Source organism: Oncorhynchus mykiss, chromosome 1 (assembly GCF_057628025.1).
Source record: "Oncorhynchus mykiss isolate SJ-2025 chromosome 1, ASM5762802v1, whole genome shotgun sequence".
Taxonomy (NCBI): Eukaryota; Metazoa; Chordata; class Actinopteri; order Salmoniformes; family Salmonidae; genus Oncorhynchus; species Oncorhynchus mykiss.
The window spans coordinates 11,105,660-11,129,616 of record NC_143022.1 but is presented as its reverse complement, the minus strand read 5'-3'; the positions used below and the strand labels follow the sequence as shown (position 1 = coordinate 11,129,616).

At 42.7% G+C, this 23,957-nt stretch overlaps 2 protein-coding genes across 3 annotated transcripts in view; one reads left to right on the top strand and one right to left on the bottom strand.

The window, feature by feature from the left end:
• The window catches only part of LOC110532571 (actin-like protein 6A), a 758,238-nt gene that overhangs the window by 250,760 nt on the left and 483,521 nt on the right, over positions 1-23,957 (top strand). The gene's annotated exons all lie outside the window — the stretch shown is intronic.
• LOC149985404 (uncharacterized) lies at positions 18,190-20,204 on the bottom strand. Its single transcript, XM_090182283.1, is given in 2 exon segments — positions 18,190-18,199; positions 18,850-20,204. Coding segments are annotated over 2 exon segments (1,365 nt in total).

Below are 23,957 nucleotides of genomic sequence, written 5' to 3'. Positions count from 1 at the left end.
GATGCCCAGTAGTTCGTAAAGACCTGGGATGATGATCTGCATCAGCTTGTCCGATAAAAACTGGACAATCCTCAGACACAAGCCGGCAAGCTGTTGTTTTGTCAGCTGTATTCCAGAAACAGAAGAAGTGTTTTAAAATGTTGCATAGTGCGTCTTTCAAAAGCTTATGAACAAAGTTAAACATTAGGCAGAGTTTTCATGGTAATCTAATTAAATTGTCAGTAACATGATCTTACCGGGTCAAACATGCCCTCACGAATCCCCCTCCATTGCCTGAAAACAATATTGTTATAAATGTTGTCATATCAGGATGCGTGGCAGAATTGTTTTTATTTAATTATTTGCCTGATCGTGAAGTTATACTTGCTTTGTGTCAGTTGTTTTTGCAAAATTGCAATGTGACAACTTTTCTAGCACTGAACATTTTTTTCCGATTGATCAGTTTCTAATTTGATCCTATTTCCTTGAAGGTGTGATAGTACCAAAGAAAACAGAACATACTTCTCAGTTAGGTTTTGAAGGAAGTCCATAAGTGTCAGATCTTCTGTGGTTTCCATCAGTGAGGTTGCTCTGCTCCTGGTAGAATTGCTCTGCTCCTGGTAGAAATGTAATTATATTGCAAATAATCAAACTTAATATACAACAAATATCATACTGAAATAACTATTAACTGTTAAAGAGTGGAGGAGCATTGGCAACGTTGGACAAATTTAATTAAACAACTGAAACACAACAGAGATGGTTGTGGTACGTCAACATTGCCAATGATAGCATCACTATAACATTTTATTGGATTCATGTTGTAAAATGAAATGACAAGGTCAACTTACCATCTCATTGACAGCTTCAGAGGTCAGGTGGTCATCCATCACACAGACAGGCAGGTCTAGAGACTGGGACAAGGCTCTATGGTCATAACCAGGAGAGAATGGAAACATCAGAGCAGTCCCAATGGCAGAATCTAACCACTGTCTTCATGTCAAAGACTCACTCACTCATTTGCTTTGTCAAACCTACCCCTTAGAATGACTTCGATATTAAAAACCCAGGCTTTCCTAAAATGTTTACCTCAGCCAGTCTAGAACCCAGGTGTGTCTACAAAACACATGTACTCCTCCATAAGGTTCATGGCTTGCCTATTATTTTATCCCAGTACAAGAGGGGCAACTGGATTCAGGATTAAACACAAGCAGTCTTTAAGGTATATCTTATTACAGTTTAGGCCTACCTTATTATTTTCTTCCATCTGGCAATATCATTTTAAGGAATGAAATCTGTTTTGTTGCTAGTATTATTAGTAACTGTAGGAAAATACAGCTGTAGAGTAGAAGAATCAGCTACTTTCTGAAGGGAAGCCAAGCTCATAAGCAATTTAGAACCTACAGACAATTATGACAAAATTGGAACGCATGAATGTGTCACAAACGAGACTTGGCTTTGGGGATTTTTTTCTGTAAGGTTATTAAGACTCTCTATGCAAATGGTAACAGCTCTATCAAATTGAAATATGGCACCTCACCTAGATTTGAGTTAAAGAGAGGAATTAGGCAAGGTTGTCCTATCTCTCCGTACCTGTTTTTATTAATCACCCAACTTCTTGCAAATTCTTTAAATAATAGTCCTGTACAAGGTATTTCCATAGCTGGTAAAGAAATTATTATAAGCCAGCTGGCTGACGACACTACACTTTTTCTGAAAGACGCTAACCAAATTCCCATATCGATCAATGTGATACAATCCTTTTCCAAAGTGTCTGGTCTATATCTTAACATTAATAAACGTGAACTCATAGCTGTCAAAGATTGTGTGACACCTTCATATTATGGTATTCCAGTAAAAGAAGAACTTACATATTTAGGCATAACCATTACAAAGGATCAGAAGTCTAGAGGCTTACTAAATTTGAACCCTCTTATTAAAAAAACCCAGAAGAAACTAAATCAATGGCTACAGAGGGACTTATCTTTAAAAGGTAGAGTCCTAATAACCAAGGCTGAAGGTATCTCTAGACTAGCATATGGTGCTCTATCTTTATATCTTGACCGTAAAATAAGCAAGGAGATAGACCAGATGCTTTTGAACTTTCTTTGGAGGAACCGTACCCATTACATTAGGAAAACTGTTGTAATGAACACTTATGAGAATGGTGGACTGAATTTTCTGGACTTTACTACTTTAAATAATACTTTTAAGATCAATTGGATAAAACAATTCCTAAGAAGACCCACTTCTATCTGGAATTTTATTCCTCATCATGTCTTCTCTACTTTTGGTGGCCTTAACTTCATGTTGTTTTGCAATGATAATATTGACAAAGTTCCAGTGAAACTTTCTGCTTTTCATCGGCAGGTTTTCTTGTCATGGTCCTTAATTTATAAACACCATTTTTCTCCACACAGATATTATATATGGAATAATCGGGATATATTGTATAAAAATACTTCTCTGTTTTTAGAATATTGGTTCCGAAATAATATCCTATTGGTGAGCCAACTGGTAAATGCAGAGGGTATTTTACTCAGTTATAAAGAATTCTTATTACTTTACAAGGTCCCTGTAACACCTAAAGATTTTGCAATTGTTTTAGATGCCATTCCCTCTGGTGTTGCTCTGTTATTCAGGAACATGTCAAGACCTGACCCTCAGAGCCTACCTTCTATTGACCCTGTTGACTCATCAGTAGGAAAGACCTGACCCTCAGAGCCTACCTTCTATTGACCCTGTTGACTCATCAGTAGGAAAGATTTGTTTCTCTTTTGATCCATTCAACAACAGAGCGATACGATCCTTGTTTCAGCAGGATGTTGTATCTATCTATACCTTATGTCATGCCTTATTGGAATGGATTTATTGATAATATCTGTTGGAAAAAAGTTTGGATGTTGCCACACACTTGTTAACAAAATTTAGGAAGTTTCCTTTAAAATGATTCATAAATATTATCCTGCCAACCACTATATGAAGAAGTTTAAGGAAAACATCAACTCAAATTGCTCCTTTTGTAATGACCACCCAGAAACAGTTGTGCATCTTTTTTGGCATTGTATGCATGTAAGAAAACTACCCTACAAAAAGAAATTGAACTGTATTTTAAGACGGTTAAATGCTCTACTAACAAAACAGCTGTTAGAATTGTAAGTACATGCATGTCCCTTAAGGTCCTTGTGTAATTGTAATGTGATATTGTACCCCCTAGCTCGATTGTCTATTGTTTGTAATCTATGTATGCTTGTGTTCCCTCATGTGCTTTATGTATTGATTTGTTATTAATTAAAAAAAAAAAAAAACATGTTTTAAAAAAAAAACGTTTTTAAACGCCATGTTATTTTAGGGCGTGGCTCCGCATTCGTGACCGGGTGTCTTATTTCTGTTTCCCGGGAAATCCGTTAGTGCTGGAATTTGCGATTAATACTTTTCTCATGCCGAAACCAGATTAGATACATACCGGTAGTTAAATGACAAAAAATATGATATTCGCAATGTCATTAAACAACAACAACAACATAAATAGCTACTACAATTTCGAAACATGATTTTGTCATCAATTCAGTACCATTTGTTTGATTTTGTGGACCCACGACTAAGCTTTATCTATGTTAGCTAGTTGCTAGCGACGCTAGTCAGCATAGGCTGCTACATGATAAATAGTTTGCATTAGCGAATTAGCTACCTAGCTAGCCAGCATAACAAGCTGTCAAATCCAGTGGAAACCGATGCAACCCTGCTGCCAAATAAGGGCTAGCTCGATGACCCGTGGTAACAGTGAGGTCCCCATGAGTTTCAAGGCTTTAATAAGTGCTATCGTGCAGAAAAGGCGAATAAAATACTGGTTGATGAGCTAGCTAAATTAGCAAGACGGGTATGACCGTTAACAGCGTGCATGCACAAATGCATGACGACACTTTGAATATAAGTGAAGCAGGCATGCAGAACGAGATCGCCCCACCAAGCCAGATAGTAGAGGGGTACAACAACGCCGGTACACAGAGGCATAGCTCATACAATTATATTTTGTCCGGGTCAATGACTATCCTTGTTGAATAATAAATACCTGCGTCAAATATATGGCATCGCATGCTAGTGCAAAGATAGCTTGCATGAGTTTTTTTTTTAAATCCGGTGATAACTCAGTACAGCACATGAATTAGAAAATGTTGTTACAAGTTTGAGCCACGAGATGGTGGTAGATTATACATTTAAATAGCATGGACCTTTGATTTGTCTCTGGATAGAAATTGCCCTTGGGCACAGATCTAGGATCAGCATACTCTCACCAAATCCTAACCTTTACCATTAGCAGTAAAAACACAAACCAGACCTGAGATCAGTGCAAAGGAGCCACTTCATCTTACCCCTGTAATTATATGACTCCTAACTTATATATACTGAGTGTACCAAACATTAGAAACACCTTCCTAATATTGAGTTGCACCCCGCCTTTTGCCATCAGAACAGCCTCAATTCGTTGGGGCATGGACTCTACAAGGTGTTTGAAAGCGTTCCCCAGGGATGCTGGCCCATGTTGACTCCAATGCTTCCAACAGTTGTGCCAAGTTGGCTGGATGTTCTTTGGGTGGTGGACCATTCATGATACACACAGGAAACTGTTGAGTGTGAAAAACCCCAGCAGCATTGCAGTTCTTGACACAAACCGGTGCACCTGGCACCTACTACCCCGTTCAAAGGCACTTAAATATTTTGTCTTGCCCATTCACCCTCTGAATGGCACACATACACAATCTATTCCTCAATTGTCACAAGGCTTAAAAATCATTCTTTAACCGGTCTGCTCCCCTTCATCTACACTGAAGTGGATTTAACAAGTGACATCATTAAGGGATCATAGCTTTCACCTGGATTCACCTGGTCAGTCTTTGTCATGGAAAGAACAGGTGTTCATAATGTTTTGTTTACTCGGTGTATAAACACAACGTAGGTATTTATGTAAAACAAGTGAATTTACTGTTTATCCATGGTCTTATACTTCAGCGGGAGCCGGTGGTGCGTGTGTTCAGTGCCGTGACGGGGGAGACCCTCTCAGTCTTGGGCACTGTGTTTCTCCTGAGTGCGTCTGTGGCCAGGCTCATGACCCTGGTGTCCCAGCAGTGTGTGCTTCCCGTCAGCTCCTTCAGACTGAGCTCTCCCACCGGCCTGCAACTCTACGATTGCAACCGGCTGCACGACTACGCCATTGACCTGGGTATGGCCTTCCTTGTGCAGTAGATCAATGGTCCTCTGGCTCAACACCTTATGGATGTAACACAGAGACAAATGGTCTGTATGGAACACATTCTTGGTTCATGGCAACCAGGAGGACAACCTGCATGTGTCTCTGTCTCCCAGGGGCTACTCTACGGTTGGACACCTGGGATGGGTGGGCAGAGTTCCTCAGAGGCTGCTTCCTGGGACACAGACTGACCGTCCAACGACACCTGTCTAGGGAGAGACCTGTGATGAGGTCAGAATACACATCTACACACTGAACTGTATGATAGACTTACTATCAACAGTGATTGTACTGAACCTTTATATAGCTTACAATGATGGTACTGACCCTGTATATAGCTTACAATGAAAGTACTGACCCTGTATATAGCTTACAATAATGGTACTGACCCTGTATATAGCTTACAATGATAGTACTGACATTGTATATAGCTTACAATGATAGTACTGACCCTGTATATAGCTTACAATGATAGTACTGACCCTGTATATAGCTTACAATGATAGTACTGACCCTGTATATAGCTTACAATGATAGTACTGACCCTGTATATAGCTTATATTCTCGTGTTTTTTTCCTTCATATGTTTTTTCTCTTACCCTGATCTTTAATACTGCATTGTGGGAAAGAGCTTGCTAGTAAGCATTTTACTGTACTGTTTTATAACCCACTGTATCTTGTGAACTTGCCAAAAAAAAACTTGAAACGTGTTATAAATACATTGATTCTGTATTATTCCAGGTTCCAGCTCCGGGTGGCACTCTACATCGCTGCTTCTCAGGGCCACCTGGACCTGGCCGGCTGGCTGCTGGAGAGGGGGGTGCGTGTCATTGAGCCGGTGGGGGTTCACCCTTACCGTGAGTGGTGCCACCAGACGGCCCACCCCGACGTCGCCAAGTGTCCCGCTGTCGCCTCCATCGAGCGCGGCCAGCTCACCATCCTCAAACTCTTTATCGCCAGCAGCGTTCTGACCCTTGCCTGTCGGGATCCCCAGGGTCGTGTCCCCCTGAGGATCGCCCTTCAGTACAGCCACAGGGAGTGTGTGAGTCACCTGGCCACCAAGTTGTGCTCTGTGGTGGTCCTCCCAGGTATGGCCCTGCCCATGCGGACATACCTCCAGATAAAGGGCTGGGTGAGGCTGGGCAGCATCCAGGCACTGCATGGGCCTCAACAGGGCTCCGTTCAGGACCAGGGTGGGCGACACGGTCCTGGTGGACGGCTTCACCCTCCCCAAGATGTCCTCCAAGCCCAGGAGGAGTGAGGCCAAGGCGAGTAACAGGGTGATGTCCACAGCCTCTCGACGTTTGACCCCCATCAACTGCCCATCTCATGTATCCTGCCCGCTCCACGCCCTGGCATCCCAGGATAAACCTCTTCAACTAAATCAAATCAAATCAAATTTTATTTGTCACATACACATGGTTAGCAGATGTTAATGCGAGTGTAGCGAAATGCTTGTGCTTCTAGTTCCGACAATGCAGTAATAACCAACAAGTAATCTAACTAACAATTCCAAAACTACTGTCTTATACACAGTGTAAGGGGATAAAGAATATGTACATAAGGATATATGAATGAGTGATGGTACAGAGCAGCATAGGCAAGATACAGTAGATGGTATCGAGTACAGTATATACATATGAGATGAGTATGTAAACAAAGTGGCATAGTTAAAGTGGCTAGTGATACATGTATTATATAAGGATGCAGTCGATGATATAGAGTACAGTATATACGTATGCATATGAGATTAATAATGTAGGGTAAGTAACATTATATAAGGTAGCATTGTTTAAAGTGGCTAGTGATATATTTACATCATTTCCCATCAATTCCCATTATTAAAGTGGCTGGAGTTGAGTCAGTGTCAGTGTGTTGGCAGCAGCCACTCAATGTTAGTGGTGGCTGTTTAACAGTCTGATGGCCTTGTGAGGTAGAATCTGTTTTTCAGTCTCTCGGTCCCAGCTTTGATGCACCTGTACTGACCTCGCCTTCTGAATGATAGCGGGGTGAACAGGCAGTGGCTCGGGTGGTTGATGTCCTTGATGATCTTTATGGCCTTCCTGTAACATCGGGTGGTGTAGGTGTCCTGGAGGGCAGGTAGTTTGCCCCCGGTGATGCGTTGTGCAGACCTCACTACCCTCTGGAGAGCCTTACGGTTTTGGGCGGAGCAGTTGCCGTACCAGGCGGTGATACAGCCCGCCAGGATGCTCTCGATTGTGCATCTGCAGAAGTTTGTGAGTGCTTTTGGTGACAAACCAAATTTCTTCAGCCTCCTGAGGTTGAAGAGGCGCTGCTGCGCCTTCTTCACGATGCTGTCTGTGTGAGTGGACCAATTCAGTTTGTCTGTGATGTGTATGCCAAGGAACTTAAAACTTGCTACCCTCTCCACTACTGTGGATAGGGGGGTGTTCCATCTGCTGTTTCCTGAAGTCCACAATCATCTCCTTAGTTTTGTTGATGTTGAGTGTGAGGTTATTTTCCTGACACCACACTCCGAGGGCCCTCACCTCCTCCCTGTAGGCCGTCTCGTCGTTGTTGGTAATCAAGCCTACCACTGTTGTGTCGTCCGCAAACTTGATGATTGAGTTGGAGGCGTGCGTGGCCACGCAGTCGTGGGTGAACAGGGAGTACAGGAGAGGGCTCAGAACGCACCCTTGTGGGGCCCCAGTGTTGAGGATCAGCGGGGAGGAGATGTTGTTGCCTACCCTCACCACCTGGGGGCGGCCCGTCAGGAAGTCTAGTACCCAGTTGCACAGGGCGGGGTCGAGACCCAGGGTCTCGAGCTTGATGACGAGCTTGGAGGGTACTATGGTGTTGAATGCCGAGCTGTAGTCGATGAACAGCATTCTCACATAGGTATTCCTCTTGTCCAGATGGGTTAGGGCAGTGTGCAGTGTGGTTGAGATTGCATCGTCTGTGGACCTATTTGGGCGGTAAGCAAATTGGAGTGGTTCTAGGGTGTCAGGTAGGGTGGAGGTGATATGGTCCTTGACTAGTCTCTCAAAGCACTTCATGATGATGGAAGTGAGTGCTATGGGGCGGTAGTCGTTTAGCTCAGTTACCTTAGCTTTCTTGGGAACAGGAACAATGGTGTCCCTCTTGAAGCATGTGGGAACAGCAGACTGGTATAGGGATTGATTGAATATGTCCGTAAACACACCGGCCAGCTGGTCTGCGCATGCTCTGAGGGCGCGGCTGGGGATGCCGTCTGGGCCTGCAGCCTTGCGAGGGTTAACACGTTTAAATGTCTTACTCACCTCGGCTGCAGTGAAGGAGAGACCGCATGTTTTCGTTGCAGGCCGTGTCAGAGGCACTGTATTGTCCTCAAAGCGGGCAAAAAAGTTATTTAGTCTGCCTGGGAGCAAGACATCCTGGTCCGTGACTGGGCTGGATTTCTTCCTGCAGTCCGTGATTGACTGTAGACCCTGCCACATGCCTCTTGTGTCTGAGCCGTTGAATTGAGATTCTACTTTGTCTCTGTACTGACGCTTAGCTTGTTTGATAGCCTTGCAGAGGGAATAGCTGCACTGTTTGTATTCGGTCATGTTACCAGACACCTTGCCCTGATTAAAAGCAGTGGTTCGCGCTTTCAGTTTCACGCGAATGCTGCCATCAATCCACGGTTTCTGGTTAGGGAATGATTTAATCGTTGCTATGGGAACGACATCTTCAACGCACGTTCTAATGAACTCGCACACCGAATCAGCGTATTCGTCAATATTGTTATCTGACGCAATACGAAACATATCCCAGTCCATGTGATGGAAGCAGTCTTGGAGTGTGGAGTCAGCTTGGTCGGACCAGCGTTGGACAGACCTCAGCGTGGAAGCCTCTTGTTTTAGTTTCTGTCTGTAGGCAGGGATCAACAAAATGGAGTCGTGGTCAGCTTTTCCGAAAGGGGGGCGGGGCAGGGCCTTATATGCGTCGCGGAAGTTAGAGTAACAATGGTCCAAGGTCTTTCCACCCCTGGTTGCGCAATCGATATGCTGATAAAATTTAGGGAGTCTTGTTTTCAGATTAGCCTTGTTAAAATCCCCAGCTACAATGAATGCAGCCTCCGGATTAATGGTTTCCAGTTTGCAAAGAGTTAAATAAAGTTCGTTCAGAGCCATCGATGTGTCTGCTTGGGGGGGGATATACAGTGCCTTGCGAAAGTATTCGGCCCCGTTGAACTTTGCGACCTTTTGCCACATTTCAGGCTTCAAACATAAAGATATAAAACTGTATTTTTTTGTGAAGAATCAACAACAAGTGGGACACAATCATGAAGTGGAACGACATTTATTGGATATTTCAAACTTTTTTAACAAATCAAAAACTGAAAAATTGGGCGTGCAAAATTATTCAGCCCCCTTAAGTTAATACTTTGTAGCGCCACCTTTTGCTGCGATTACAGCTGTAAGTCGCTTGGGGTATGTCTCTATCAGTTTTGCACATCGAGAGACAGAAATTTTTTCCCATTCCTCCTTGCAAAACAGCTCGAGCTCAGTGAGGTTGGATGGAGAGCATTTGTGAACAGCAGTTTTCAGTTCTTTCCACAGATTCTCGATTGGATTCAGGTCTGGACTTTGACTTAGCCATTCTAACACCTGGATATGTTTATTTTTGAACCATTCCATTGTAGATTTTGCTTTATGTTTTGGATCATTGTCTTGTTGGAAGACAAATCTCCGTCCCAGTCTCAGGTCTTTTGCAGACTTCATCAGGTTGAAGTCCATTCTTCCAGAATGGTCCTGTATTTGGCTCCATCCATCTTCCCATCAATTTTAACCATCTTCCCTGTCCCTGCTGAAGAAAAGCAGGCCCAAACCATGATGCTGCCACCACCATGTTTGACAGTGGGGATGGTGTGTTCAGCTGTGTTGCTTTTACGCCAAACATAACGTTTTGCATTGTTGCCAAAAAGTTCAATTTTGGTTTCATCTGACCAGAGCACCTTCTTCCACATGTTTGGTGTGTCTCCCAGGTGGCTTGTGGCAAACTTTAAACGACACTTTTTATGGATATCTTTAAGAAATGGCTTTCTTCTTGCCACTCTTCCATAAAGGCCAGATTTGTGCAATATACGACTGATTGTTGTCCTATGGACAGAGTCTCCCACCTGAGCAGTAGATCTCTGCAGTTCATCCAGAGTGATCATGGGCCTCTTGGCTGCATCTCTGATCAGTCTTCTCCTTGTATTAGCTGAAAGTTTAGAGGGACGGCCAGGTCTTGGTAGATTTGCAGTGGTCTGATACTCCTTCCATTTCAATATTATCGCTTGCACAGTGCTCCTTGGGATGTTTAAAGCTTGGGAAATCTTTTTGTATCCAAATCCGGCTTTGAACTTCTTCACAACAGTATCTCGGACCTGCCTGGTGTGTTCCTTGTTCTTCATGATGCTCTCTGCGCTTTTAACGGACCTCTGAGACTATCACAGTGCAGGTGCATTTATACAGAGACTTGATTACACACAGGTGGATTGTATTTATCATCATTAGTCATTTAGGTCAACATTGGATCATTCAGAGATCCTCACTGAACTTCTGGAGAGAGTTTGCTGCACTGAAAGTAAAGGGGCTGAATAATTTTGCACGCCCAATTTTTCAGTTTTTGATTTGTTAAAAAAGTTATAAAATATCCAATAAATGTCGTTCCACTTCATGATTGTGTCCCACTTGTTGTTGATTCTTCACAAAAAAAGCTTTATAGTTTTATATCTTTATGTTTGAAGCATGAAATGTGGCAAAAGGTCGCAAAGTTCAACGGGGCCGAATACTTTCGCAAGGCACTGTATACGGCTGTGATTATAATCGAAGAGAATTCTCTTGGTAGATAATGCGGTCTACATTTGATTGTGAGGAATTCTAAATCAGGTGAACAGAAGGATTTGAGTTCCTGTATGTTTCTTTCATCACACCATGTCTCGTTAGCCATAAGGCATACGCCCCCGCCCCTCTTCTTACCAGAAAGATGTTTGTTTCTGTCGGCGCGATGCGTGGAGAAACCCGTTGGCTGCACCGCCTCGGATAGCGTCTCTCCAGTGAGCCATGTTTCCGTGAAGCAAATAACGTTACAGTCTCTGATGTCCCTCTGGAATGCTACCCTTGCTCGGATTTCATCAACCTTGTTGTCAAGAGACTGGACATTGGCAAGAAGAATGCTAGGGAGTGGTGCACGGTGTGCCCGTCTCCGGAGTCTGACCAGAAGACCGCCTCGTTTCCCTCTTTTTCGGAATGTTTTTTTTGGGTCGCTGCATGGGATCCACTCCGTTGTCCTGTTTGTAAGGCAGAACACAGGATCCGCGTTGCGAAAAACATATTCTTGGTCGTACTGATGGTGAGTTGACGCTGATCTTATATTCAGTAGTTCTTCTCGACTGTATGTAATGAAACCTAAGATGACCTGGGGTACTAATGTAAGAAATAACACGTAAAAAAACAAAAAACTGCATAGTTTCCTAGGAACGCGAAGCGAGGCGGCCCGCGAAGCGAGGCGGCTACACCCTGTGGCCACGAGGGATGAAAGAGAGAAGAAGAGGGGATGTGCAGGGAAGGGATGTGAGGAAGATGAGAGTGGGGATCAGAACAGCAACCAATGGAGGAGCAGAGTCCCGCTCCCGCCCATTTCCAGAGACACCAATCTCAGACCTGTGTTTGCCTCGCCAAACTCCGCCCAGATACTCACCACCTCACTGGAGGCCTTTTCTCTCCACTGCGACCGCACACCCAGAGAAAACGCCATATACTGTTTGGCCTTGGCCAGGTTAGTCCAGGTTTAAATGGCAGCTACGGTGAATATGAATATTTCTCTGGAGGTTTCTTATGAAAGGTGTGAATACTGTCAGAAGAAGCCTCCTATAATCAGTGGTGGTGGGGGGGGGACACATGTAAAAGCTGTTTACACACTTTTTATTTTATTTTGTTCAAGCATTTACCCACCTTTTGTGGAAGATGCATTGAAAGTAGAGGGAGCGTTACTTCTTTAATCCTGAACGACAATCAGCATTTACCAGTCAATGTTTTTACCACTACATCACTGCCTATGATATACCCTTATCCTCCCTGAATAGATTTCAGTACAAACAAATCATGAGCCAACCATCATGCTTAGAAGGTACATAATCAAATCAACTCAAACTTTATTTGTCACATGCGCTGAATACAACAAGTGTAGATCTTTCCGTGAAATAGTTTACTTACAGGCCCTTAACAAACAGTGCAGTTCAAGAAGAGTTGAAGAGAATATTTACCCAATAAACTAAAGTAACAAATAATAAAACATTTGAACTTGTCCGGTGGCCATTTGATTAATTGTTCAGCAGTCTTATGACTTTGGGTTAGAAGCTGTTATAGGTTTACCCTAACAAGTCCTGAAACAAATCATGAGCCAACTATCATGCTTAGAAGGTATATAGTGTCAGTCTTATTGGTTCACCCTAACAAGTTGTTTCAGTATGGGGAGAGGATAGGATGTAAGGGCGCTTCATTAATGTATTGAGGCCATTACATATACAGTATTTCACAATGCTAGGACACAGATTTGGTCTCCTAACCTTGTTCTGGTTGATTGACTCTCTAACAGTGCCTTCACACAGAGACCATGGTTGCAGCAGCTGAATGTAGCGTGGACTCTGTCCAGGAGGAGTGCTCAGCACATTGGGTAGACACCAGGATCCTGGTCATTAGGCAGATTAAACATACTGAAACAAGGAGGGACAACCTGAAATTGTCCAAAAAGGAACTCTTATTTGAGTTTTTATTTTTTACAGTGAACAAGATGAGACTTTGGAACGGATGATGCCTGAAACAATGCGGACGACTTAGAATTTTGTTCCTTTGGATGAGGCTTATAGATATAGTCAGTACTGTGTTTGATTTGTGTGCAGAAAGTTTACAACGGCAGGCAGTGGATTCTCAGTCATTCCTCTCAAGTAACAAAAAACGTATCATATTTCACTGGCTATTTGTAGTAGCCAAATGTGAATGGAATTATTATTATTCTAGAATCATTCAGTTGACTGAATGTGACTATGTGGTTGTACTGTATGTGATTGTACTGAATGTGACTATGTGGTTGTGCTGTATGTGATTGTACTGAATGTGACTATGTGATTGTACTGAATGTGACTATGTGGTTGTGCTGTATGTGATTGTACTGTACGTAATTGTAAGTGTTTGACATGGGTCTAATTGAGGCTCCAACCCCCTGCCTTAAAACTCTTTTATTAAGATGTGGATCATTATTGCTCATATGAGTCTGTGCAGTGTCAAAATAATAAATTCTTATTTACAATGATGGCCAAACCCGGACGACGCTGGGCCAATTATGCAGCACCCTATGAAACTCCCAATCACTTGGGAGTGGGAAGGATACCAAATCCAATATCACACACTTCTTCCTTAGTATTCTGAGAACTGTCAGATAGCTGTGAGAGCTATGAGTGGATCGTGGACCCATGCATAAATGATAACTTTACTGTAACTCAGTGGGGCAAGTAGAACATCCGGGTTAGTGTATGTGCATTATCTGGACAGTTGATTGTCTTTGTCTCAAAGCCTTTCCATTTCTGGGGTATTGAAGAAGCTTCTGATCTCAACCTTCTTGACAGGTAAGAAACACTTGGTTAGTGTATGTGTCTTATCCAATGGGTTGTCAGGTGAACGTTGAAGATGCTTCTTGGAGGTGATCTAATGATGTCATTGAATCGATGTCATTGAGTTGCTCACTGGACAAGACAATTATTCACTGAAAATTAAATCTGTCTTTCATTTCACTTATGTTGATACTTGATTGGCTATTTGCTGTCTTTTGAAAATACAAAAATAAATATAACTGTTTTATGAAACACTTGTAGACATTCATTGTTTTCAAAATCATATTTTCAGCAAAACAGATACATACGTTTACAATATGACATCAAATCAAATAAAAATGAAGTAAGTGATATGTAAATGATTGGCAAAAGGCTCCAACCACCCAAGTCATAGACTGTTCACTCTGCTACCACACGGCAAGCGATACGAGAGCACCAAGTCTGGGACAAAAGGCTCCTTAACAGCTTCTACCCCCAAGTCATTAGACTGCTGAACAGCTTCTACCCCCAAGTCATTAGACTGCTGAACAGCTTCTACCCCCAAGTCATTAGACTGCTGAACAGCTTCTACCTCCAAGTCATTAGACTGCTGAACAGCTTCCACCCTCAAGTCATTACACTGCTGAACAGCTTCTACCCCCAAGTCATTAGACTGCTGAACAGCTTCTACCCCCAAGTCATTAGACTGCTGAACAGCTTCCACCCCAACTCATTAGACTGCTGAACAGCTTCTACCCCCAAGTCATTAGACTGCTGAACAGCTTCTACCCCCAAGTCATTAGACTGCTGAACAGCTTCTACCCTCAAGTCATTAGACTGCAGAACAGCTTCTACCCCCAAGTCATTAGACTGCTGAACAGCTTCCACCCTCAAGTCATTAGACTGCTGAACAGCTTCTACCCCCAAGTCATTAGACTGCTGAACAGCTTCTACCCCCAAGTCATTAGACTGCTGAACAGCTTCCACCCCCAACTCATTAGACTGCTGAACAGCTTCTACCCCCAAGTCATTAGACTGTTGAACAGCTTCTACCCCCAAGTCATTAGACTGCTGAACAGCTTCTACCCTCAAGTCATTAGACTGCTGAACAGCTTCTACCCCCAAGTCATTAGACTGCTGAACAGCTTCTACCCCCAAGTCATTAGACTGCTGAACAGCTTCTACCCCCAAGTCATTAGACTGCTGAACAGCTTCCACCCCCAACTCATTAGACTGCTGAACAGCTTCTACCCCCAAGTCATTAGACTGCTGAACAGCTTCTACCCCCAAGTCATTAGACTGCTGAACAGCTTCTACCCCCAAGTCATTAGACTGCTGAACAGCTTCTACCCCCAAGTCATTAGACTGCTGAACAGCTTCTACCCTCAAGTCATTAGACTGCTGAACAGCTTCTACCCCCAAGTCATTAGACTGCTGAACAGCTTCTACCCCCAAGTCATTAGACTGCTGAACAGCTTCTACCCCCAAGTCATTAGACTGCTGAACAGCTTCCACCCCCAACTCATTAGACTGCTGAACAGCTTCTACCCCCAAGTCATTAGACTGCTGAACAGCTTCTACCCCCAAGTCATTAGACTGCTGAACAGCTTCTACCCCCAAGTCATTAGACTGCTGAACAGCTTCTACCCCCAAGCCATAAGACTGCTGAACAGCTTCTACCCCCAAGCCATTAGACTGCTGAACAGCTTCTACCCCCAAGCCATCAGACTGATGAACGTTAATTAAATGGCCACCTGCACTATTTGCATTGATCCCCTTTGTTATTGATGTATTTTTCTAATTGTTTTCCACTGACTCTCTTGAATTGGCTCGATGCACACTCACTACACTCTACCCACACATTCACTGTGACACTGACCGACTTTCACACTAGCTGCTGCTACTGTGTTTATTATCTATCCTGATTGCCTAGTCACTTTTACCCTTACCTACATGTACATACTGTATTACCTCAACTACCTCGCACCCATGCACATTGACTCGGTACTGGTACTCCTTGTATATAGCCTTGTTATTGTTATTGTGTTACTATTTAGAAAATATTTTCTTACTTTTTAACTCTGCATTGTTGGGAATGGGCTCGTAATAAAGCATCTCACAGTTGTTTTCGGCGTATGTGACCAATACGATTAGATTTTCATCTGAACAAATGAATGCTCTCGTTGTTATAATGAGGAATTTATTTAAATAAATGTGGTTTTCCTTGAAGATTTGAATGGGCTGAGAAAGCCTTTCGTGATGGATCTAGACAATCTGGTGAAAAGGGAGGGTTTGCGACTCTTCTCTTCAAGTGGGAAGGACGATGCGATATCATAAATTCCCTCTGGAGAAAAGGAGCCATGAGATTTTGTCATCGTCTCTGCAACGAAAGACCATCCAGCATGCAACCAATTTACATTTTTTCTCATTTATCAGACATCAGACAGACTTATCCAGAGAGACTTACAAGGAGCAATTAGGATTAAGTGCCTTGCTCAAGAGCACATTGACAGATTTTGCCTCGTGAACTCAGGGATTCTGAACCAGCAACCTATCGGTTACTGGCCCAACCTCTTAACCCACTAGGCTACCACCCAGCCCACAGTACAGTATGTCATAGGTAACAACTCAGAGGAGTACAACGTCTTTCCAAATGAATTAGTGGAATGGTAAAGGGATAATGTCTCAGTCTTGACTGAGCAGCAGCCTAAACAGCAGCAGGGCTTACCTGTAAAGTACACAGTAGGGGAAATGTTCTGAGGCTGGTACTCCAGAGACTCTTGAGGACAGAGGTTCTTACTAACATTCTTGGAACCCTGGTTGGTGGGAAAAGGCACATTAAAACAAACTGAAATGTTTTCGATATCTTAAAAGTACAGCATATCAACTGCAAAGAAGCAGTGCAATGCCATGACACAAAGAATCATATAAAAGGTCAACAGCAGTGTTATTCATGAAAGATGTATGTGTACTATACCTTTGTATTGAAGGTGAGGACCTGCTCTCCAGTACTGCTGATGGTATCCCTTTCCAAATCAAACACGCCTTCTACAATGTCAATGTCACGCTGGTAGCGGACTCAAAATAACATTTAGCAGTGGCTTTGGTGATCATTTGAAGAATGACCATGCAAGTAGAAGTCTTTGGATCGTTCTGGACTGAAACATCAAAGTTTATGTTTTCATACTCATCTGACCACTGTCTCAGGAAGCACTTCACTGTCTCTTCAGCAAATATCTGGAAAAGCTGAGAGGAGAGCTCCTTGGATATGGCACATTGTTCATTTCCCCATTTCAGCCTTGAAAGAATGGAGTCTGAAGCACTTTTGGCTGCTTCCAATGTTAAGACCTGTGGAGTGCTGTGGCTGTCCTGAAGGGCTATCACTTTATCCACCAATTCATGACTGAAAATGTGGATGGTCCAAGTGGAAATGATTTTTCTCAATTTCCTAACAGCAGATCGGAGGTCGTCAGGATGAGAAGCACCCTGTCCATCTTCCTGTGTGTTCTCAACACTTTCCACCATAATGTCCACTACCACCCCAGCAGCTTGCCTGACTTTGTCCACAAAGGTTACAGGAAGTAAGTCCTCTGTGTGAAAGAAGTCCTCAATGATTGTGTTTCTAACAATGGGAAAGTCAATCTGAGCAGGAAACTCAGTGGGGATGGGAGTCCCGGGTAAAGCAAAGTGCCATTTCGACTGCCTTAATTTTGAAGTAGGTGTTAGAGAGATAGAAGAGCGTGAAGAAGAGGTATTTCTTGTATTTTGGCCGTCAGCACTCCTACAACGGATCGTGTCAATATCCTCCAGCATGGATCCTGAGAGCTCAGTGGTTTTAGGTAGTAATTTGTGCGGAATGTCCACACAGGCATCGTTTCCACCAGGTGTAACACTGCTCTGGTTGACCTCAAGATGGCCGAGACTTGCTCTTTGTGATGCAGGACTGCTTTGATATGTAAAGATTTGGATTGAACCAAGTGTTGTGTCTGATCTTTGAAGATCTTTTCTGAGAAACTCCGTAATCTTACTTTGCAGACTGTAGTAGATTTTACGAGCAACAGACCAGATTCTTTTCTCAGAAACCTGTCCAGTGGTGAGCAGGGAGGTTCCAGATACCATGTCAGATGATTGGGTGGTCTGGGTGAGCTCCTGCTGGTCTTTCACCATGGTTTGTATAATATCAGTAGATGTGGTGGATGTAGATACAGACTGGAGGTACTTATCTGTTGTACCTTCCTCCACAATGTTAAATGATCTAGAGAGGACCTCACTCACTCCTTTCTCAGCTTTGGTTTGGAACTCATGACTAGAACGTTTTTGGAGGCTCTTTGTTGAAAGACTGTGGGAAGATGCAATGCCTTTGGAGGCAGCAGTGCTGCAATTTAGACTTACTGGAGAGGTTCGCTCAGGAGAACCTTGGAGACGTTCAAACATGTCTTCACATGGTGTTGGGGACCTTGACAAGGAGATGTCCTTCAGCTGAGACAGAACACCACCTACCAATATGTTGACCTCAAGGGACATATCAGATATTTTCTTTCCTACTGTGGAGAAGCAAGGTGCATTTGATGCCTGATCCTCGCATGAGGTCAAGATTGTTGAAATTACCTCTTTGGTACTATTGGTCAGTAGAGCCTCGTCTGTTTCAGTCCAGAGAAGTTTTGAACTCTCGCTGACACCCCTGTGTAGAGCCACTTCAAGGTTCAAACTGTGCAAGTGAGGCACACTCTTACTAGCTTGCCTCAAGTCCTGGCTTGCCAAACAAATGTGCTCCTTAGTCTCAAGATGTCCAGAGTCCTCTGTGGGTATATGACTAGACATTCTGCTCAGCATGTCTGACCTCCGCTGATGAATGATGAAGTCCTTTAATGTCTTCTGAATATTGTTATATAAACTAGAGGTAGCAGACCAGATCCTGCTCTGTAGCTTTTGTGCATTTTCCTGGAGGTCAGGTTCTCTCTCCTCTACTTCTACAGGTTGCGCCAAGCTCTGCAGGTCTTCCACAAATGTTTCAATGATGCCAAAGGCAGCAGAATCCGCACAAATATCCTTTGACCATGTGTACTGGTTTTGTATGGAACAAGACCTGGATGCTACAGAATAAGCAGGCTGTGCACTAGTTAAGCTACTGGTGGACTTTTTAACTAGGAACTCACTCACTGCTTGAGTGGCATTTCTCTTAAATTCCTCACTTGAGAGTTTTCTAATACAATCTAACAGACTGGTCAAAGAAGCTGTGGCCTTACTTCTGCTGTCCTCAATTTGACAGGGGAACTCACATACTATTGGTGATGAGGCCCTGGAATGGGCAATATCCCCAAGCTGAGCCAGAACACCCTCTACAAATTTCTCTCTCTCAATAGAGAAGCCTGATCCTTTTTCTCCAACAGTGTACAGGGGGTCCTCCTTTGACATCTCAGTGTTGTACAAGACCAGAAGCTCTGAGATGACTTCTTTGGTGCAAGTTGTCAGAAGGAGCTTGCTTTCTTCTGACTCTGTTTTTGCCCAAAGAAGTTTTGAGCTCTCACTTAGGCCTCTTTGTAAAGTAACTGCACCAGTGGACTCTGGCAACTAAGGCTCACTCTTACTGGGCCTCTATTTCATGTCTAAGCAAGGAAGTGGAACTGTCTCCTTAAACTCAGAATTTGTGATGTTGTCATCAGATGTGACAATGCTCTTTAGGGCAAATCTCTGAAGCTTGTCGAAATAATCTTTCAAGTTGTTTTGGATGCTGTGGTAAATGTGAACAGCAGCAGACCAGGCACTCTTCTGTTGGGGACTCTCTTCAGATTCAGCCAAGGACTTCATATCTGACACGAAAGTCTTAACAACTACTGACGCTGCTGAGCCCACTGGGTGAATTGACTCTGTCTTTACAATGCCAGACAATGTTTGACCTGATACAGCACCTGTTAACTCAGACTGAATGACTGAACTAGGAAAGCTCAAACTACTGACTTTTTTGTCAAGAACTCCACTCACTGCTTGTATTGCTGATGTTTGAAACTCCCGGCTAGAGAGTTTTTGGATGCTCTTAGATGTGAGCGTGCAGGAGGAACCAGATTCACTAATATTGTAGCTGCTCTCGTATTTCCTAATCAGGGCATCAAGATCCTCAATGAAGCCAACATGCGATGCCAAAAACGTGATCTTGTCCTTCAGATCTTCCAGCAAATTCTGTTCGTTCTCGTCAACAAAAGCCACCATTGTGTCAGAGATGGTGGTCATGACTTGCCCTGTTAGACTCTTGCTCTCTTGGTCAACTTTTTCAAGTTTAAAAGCCAGCTCTCTCACCATGCTGTCAGTCACCTTGGTCTGTGAGTCTCCCCATACCGGTGTCACTAGAGAGGTTTGACTTGCGGAGGCACTCTTAACGACCACTGATAAGGCCGACTTGACATCTTTAGCCAACTCTGCCATTACAGCAGGGGTTAGCATCATAGAGCCTGCACTTCCAGATGGAGAATTGGACATGCATGCAAGTTTGGAGAGAGAACATTGCAGGCTGTCCTGCACACAGGTGACAAGGGTGTCCTCTGAGACACCTAAGAGGACTTGTAGCGTCTCAGAATTGGTTGTTTTCTTCTGCACATCAGACAGAGAGGTTAGAGTCCTTGGGAAAAAAACCCGCAGAAATCATCAAAGTCAAACAAATAATATGTAAGGCTGTGATGCACATTCAGTGTGTCAAATACATCTGCACCATTGAAAACAATGAGGAAAACGCTGCTGTTTCTCTGAGAAAAAACCTTAGTGTGATGTCAGCCTAACTGCTTAATTTCTAAAGCCCAATAAAATGTATTTTGTATAAGTCATTTGCATTGAAACTGGCCTGTAGAGATCTATCTATCCTGGCAACATCTATCCTCTACAAAAATCAAAATTGCTATAAACTTCAAGTACTGTAACTTCTAATAACTTCAAGGACAGTTTGAAGAAATGTTAAAGGGAAATTTCTAAATGTTTCAACTTCATATTCATCATCTCCAGCACCACCCCAACATCAGCATATGTGAAAAACGGGCATTTCTATGTTTTGTAGTAAAAAAAGAAAGAGGAAGATAAGTGTTTTCTATGACATCATCAACCAATTAGTAGGCAATGCCTACTCATAATTGGTTAAAATCACACGATGCACACTGATGATGTCATTATAATCTACAGCTGAGCATTTAACCAACATTTTTGTTATTTTTCGGTTTTTAAACAATTAATTGACCGACGTCGTCTCAATTATTTGAATTCCATATAGTTAATTTTTTTCTTCTTCTGTGAGCTCGATGCTCAGTTTCTGTAGAGATAAATCAGATCAAGCACGAACTATGCAATGTAGTAGGGAGTTGTAGTTTCCAACAGGCCAATATTCTACATAGTTTAGCACAGAAAATATGGCAATTAATTCCCATAATCCATTGCACGCCCACTTGCTTGTCCACTCTGTGTGGAGCAGATACGGAAACCTCATTGACTGAGACGGAGAGACGAGAGAATGCATGAGAGAGATAAAAAGCAGTTGCGTTGCGAGGATTCTCTACCTGGAAATACATGACCTAAGTGATTGACAGTTGGTGTTCAGCGGTCATAAAAGTAGGTCTTATTTACTTAGAAGAACTACTAAAATAGTGATTTTGTCAGACAGGATAAGCAGCAGCTCTATAGAGATGAGTTGATGACTTGGAATGAAATAATAAAGTCATCAAATAAATATTTTATATGAGAAAGTAAATGATGGTTGATAAGTCATAAACAGTAATGGACAGTCACTACCATCATGGGACTTTTATTCATTGTTTTATTATGTGTTGTTACAGCATTCAACACACATAATCCATAGTGCATTCAATGTCTAAAAAAAGTATTGAAATCCAAAACCGTGATTATTTTTTTAATATTTGAATCGAAACCAAACCAACCTCAAAAAGCACTAATTTCTCAGCACTATTGGAAACAGTTACGTCCCTCTATATTTTTTTTACTACAAAGCATGGAAATGTGTAATTTTCACATATGGTGATGCTGGAGATGAATACGAAGTTGTTAAATTTCCCTTTAAGAACATACCTCATGGCCCCCTTGGGCAGGTAGCTTCCACTGCCCAGACTGCCCTTAGTCAGGTAAATCTCCTTGAACTTAAGTTGTGATTCCTGTTCTTCTTCCTCTTCCTCCTCCATACAGTTGGAGGAAGGGTAGGGAGTCGGGATACGAAAGCTATTGTAAGACTTTCGACTGCCTGGCCTCTTAGGTACACCAGCCTCAGTAAATCTCACGCGGGACTTGGTGTTAATCTTATCGTCTAACAGACTGGTGAGTGACGCTGTGAGAGACCTCTGTGACAATGGAGAAGAGGCAGCATCTTGGATGCCCAGTAGTTCGTAAAGACCTGGGATGATGATCTGCATCAGCTTGTCCGATAAAAACTGGACAATCCTCAGACACAAGCCGGCAAGCTGTTGTTTTGTCAGCTGTATTCCAGAAACAGAAGAAGTGTTTTAAAATGTTGCATAGTGCGTCTTTCAAAAGCTTATGAACAAGGTTAAACATTAGGCAGAGTTTTCATGGTAATCTGATTAAATTGTCAGTAACATGATCTTACCGGGTCAAACATGCCCTCACGAATCCCCCTCCATTGCCTGAAAACAATATTGTTATAAATGTTGTCATATCAGGATGCGTGGCAGAATAGTTTTTATTTAATTATTTGCCTGATCGTGAAGTTATACTTGCTTTGTGTCAGTTGTTTTGGCAAAATTGCAATGTGACAACTTTTCTAGCACTGAACATTTTTTTCAGATTGATCAGTTTCTAATTTGATCCTATTTCCTTGAAGGTGTGATAGTACCAAAGAAAACAGAACATACTTCTCAGTTAGGTTTTGAAGGAAGTCCATAAGTGTCAGATGTTCCACATTGTTGAGCTTTCCCTCTTCTGTGGTTTCCATCACTGAGGTTGCTCTGCTCCTGGTACAATTGCTCTGCTCCTGGTAGAAATGTAATTATATTGCAAATAATCAAACTTAATTAACAACAAATATCATACTGAAATAATTATTAACTGTTAAAGAGGGGAGGAGCATTGGCAACGTTGGGCCAATTAAACAACTGCAACACAACAGAGATGGTTGTGGTACGTCAACATTGCCAATGATAGCATCACTGAAATGACAAGGTCAACTTACCATCTCATTGACAGCTTCAGAGGTCAGGTGGTCATCCATCACACAGACAGGCAGGTCTAGAGACTGGGACAAGGCTCTATGGTCATAACCAGGAGAGAATGGAAACATCAGAGCAGTCCCAATGGCAGAATCTAACCACTGTCTTCATGTCAAAGACTCACTCACTCATTTGCTTTGTCAAACCTACCCCTTAGAATGACTTCGATATTAAAAACCCAGGCTTTCCTAAAATGTTTACCTCAGCCAGTCTAGAACCCAGGTGTGTCTACAAAACACATGTACTCCTCCATAAGGTTCATGGCTTGCCTATTGTTTTATCCCAGTACAAGAGGGGCAACTGGATTCAGGATTAAACACAAGCAGTCTTTAAGGTATATCTTATTACAGTTTAGGCCTACCTTATTATTTTCTTCCATCTGGCAATATCATTTTAAGGAATGAAATCTGTTTTGTTGCTAGTATTATTAGTAACTGTAGGAAAATACAGCTGTAAAGTACAAGAATCAGCTACTTTCTGAAGGGAAGCCAAGCTCATAAGCAATTTAGAACCTACAGACAATTATGACAAAATTGGAACGCATAAATGCGTCACAAACGCCTTGTGGTCACATGTTATTTTAGGGCGTGGCTCCGCATTCGTGAATTTGCGATTAATACTTTTCTCATGCCGAAACCGGATTAAATACATACCGGTAGTTAAATGACAAAAAATATGATATTCGCAATGTCATTAAGCAACAACAACAACAAAAACATAAATAGCTACTACAATTTCTAAACATGATTTTGTGGACCCACGACTAGACTTTATCTATGTTAGCTAGTTGCTAGCGATGCTAGTCAGCATAGGCTGCTACGTGATAAACAGTTCGCGTTAGCGAATTAGCCACCTAGCTAGCCAGCCTAACAAACTGTCAAATCCAATGGAAACCGATGAAACCCTGCTGCCAAATAAGGGCTAGCTCGATGACTCGATGACACTCTAACCACTAGGCTAC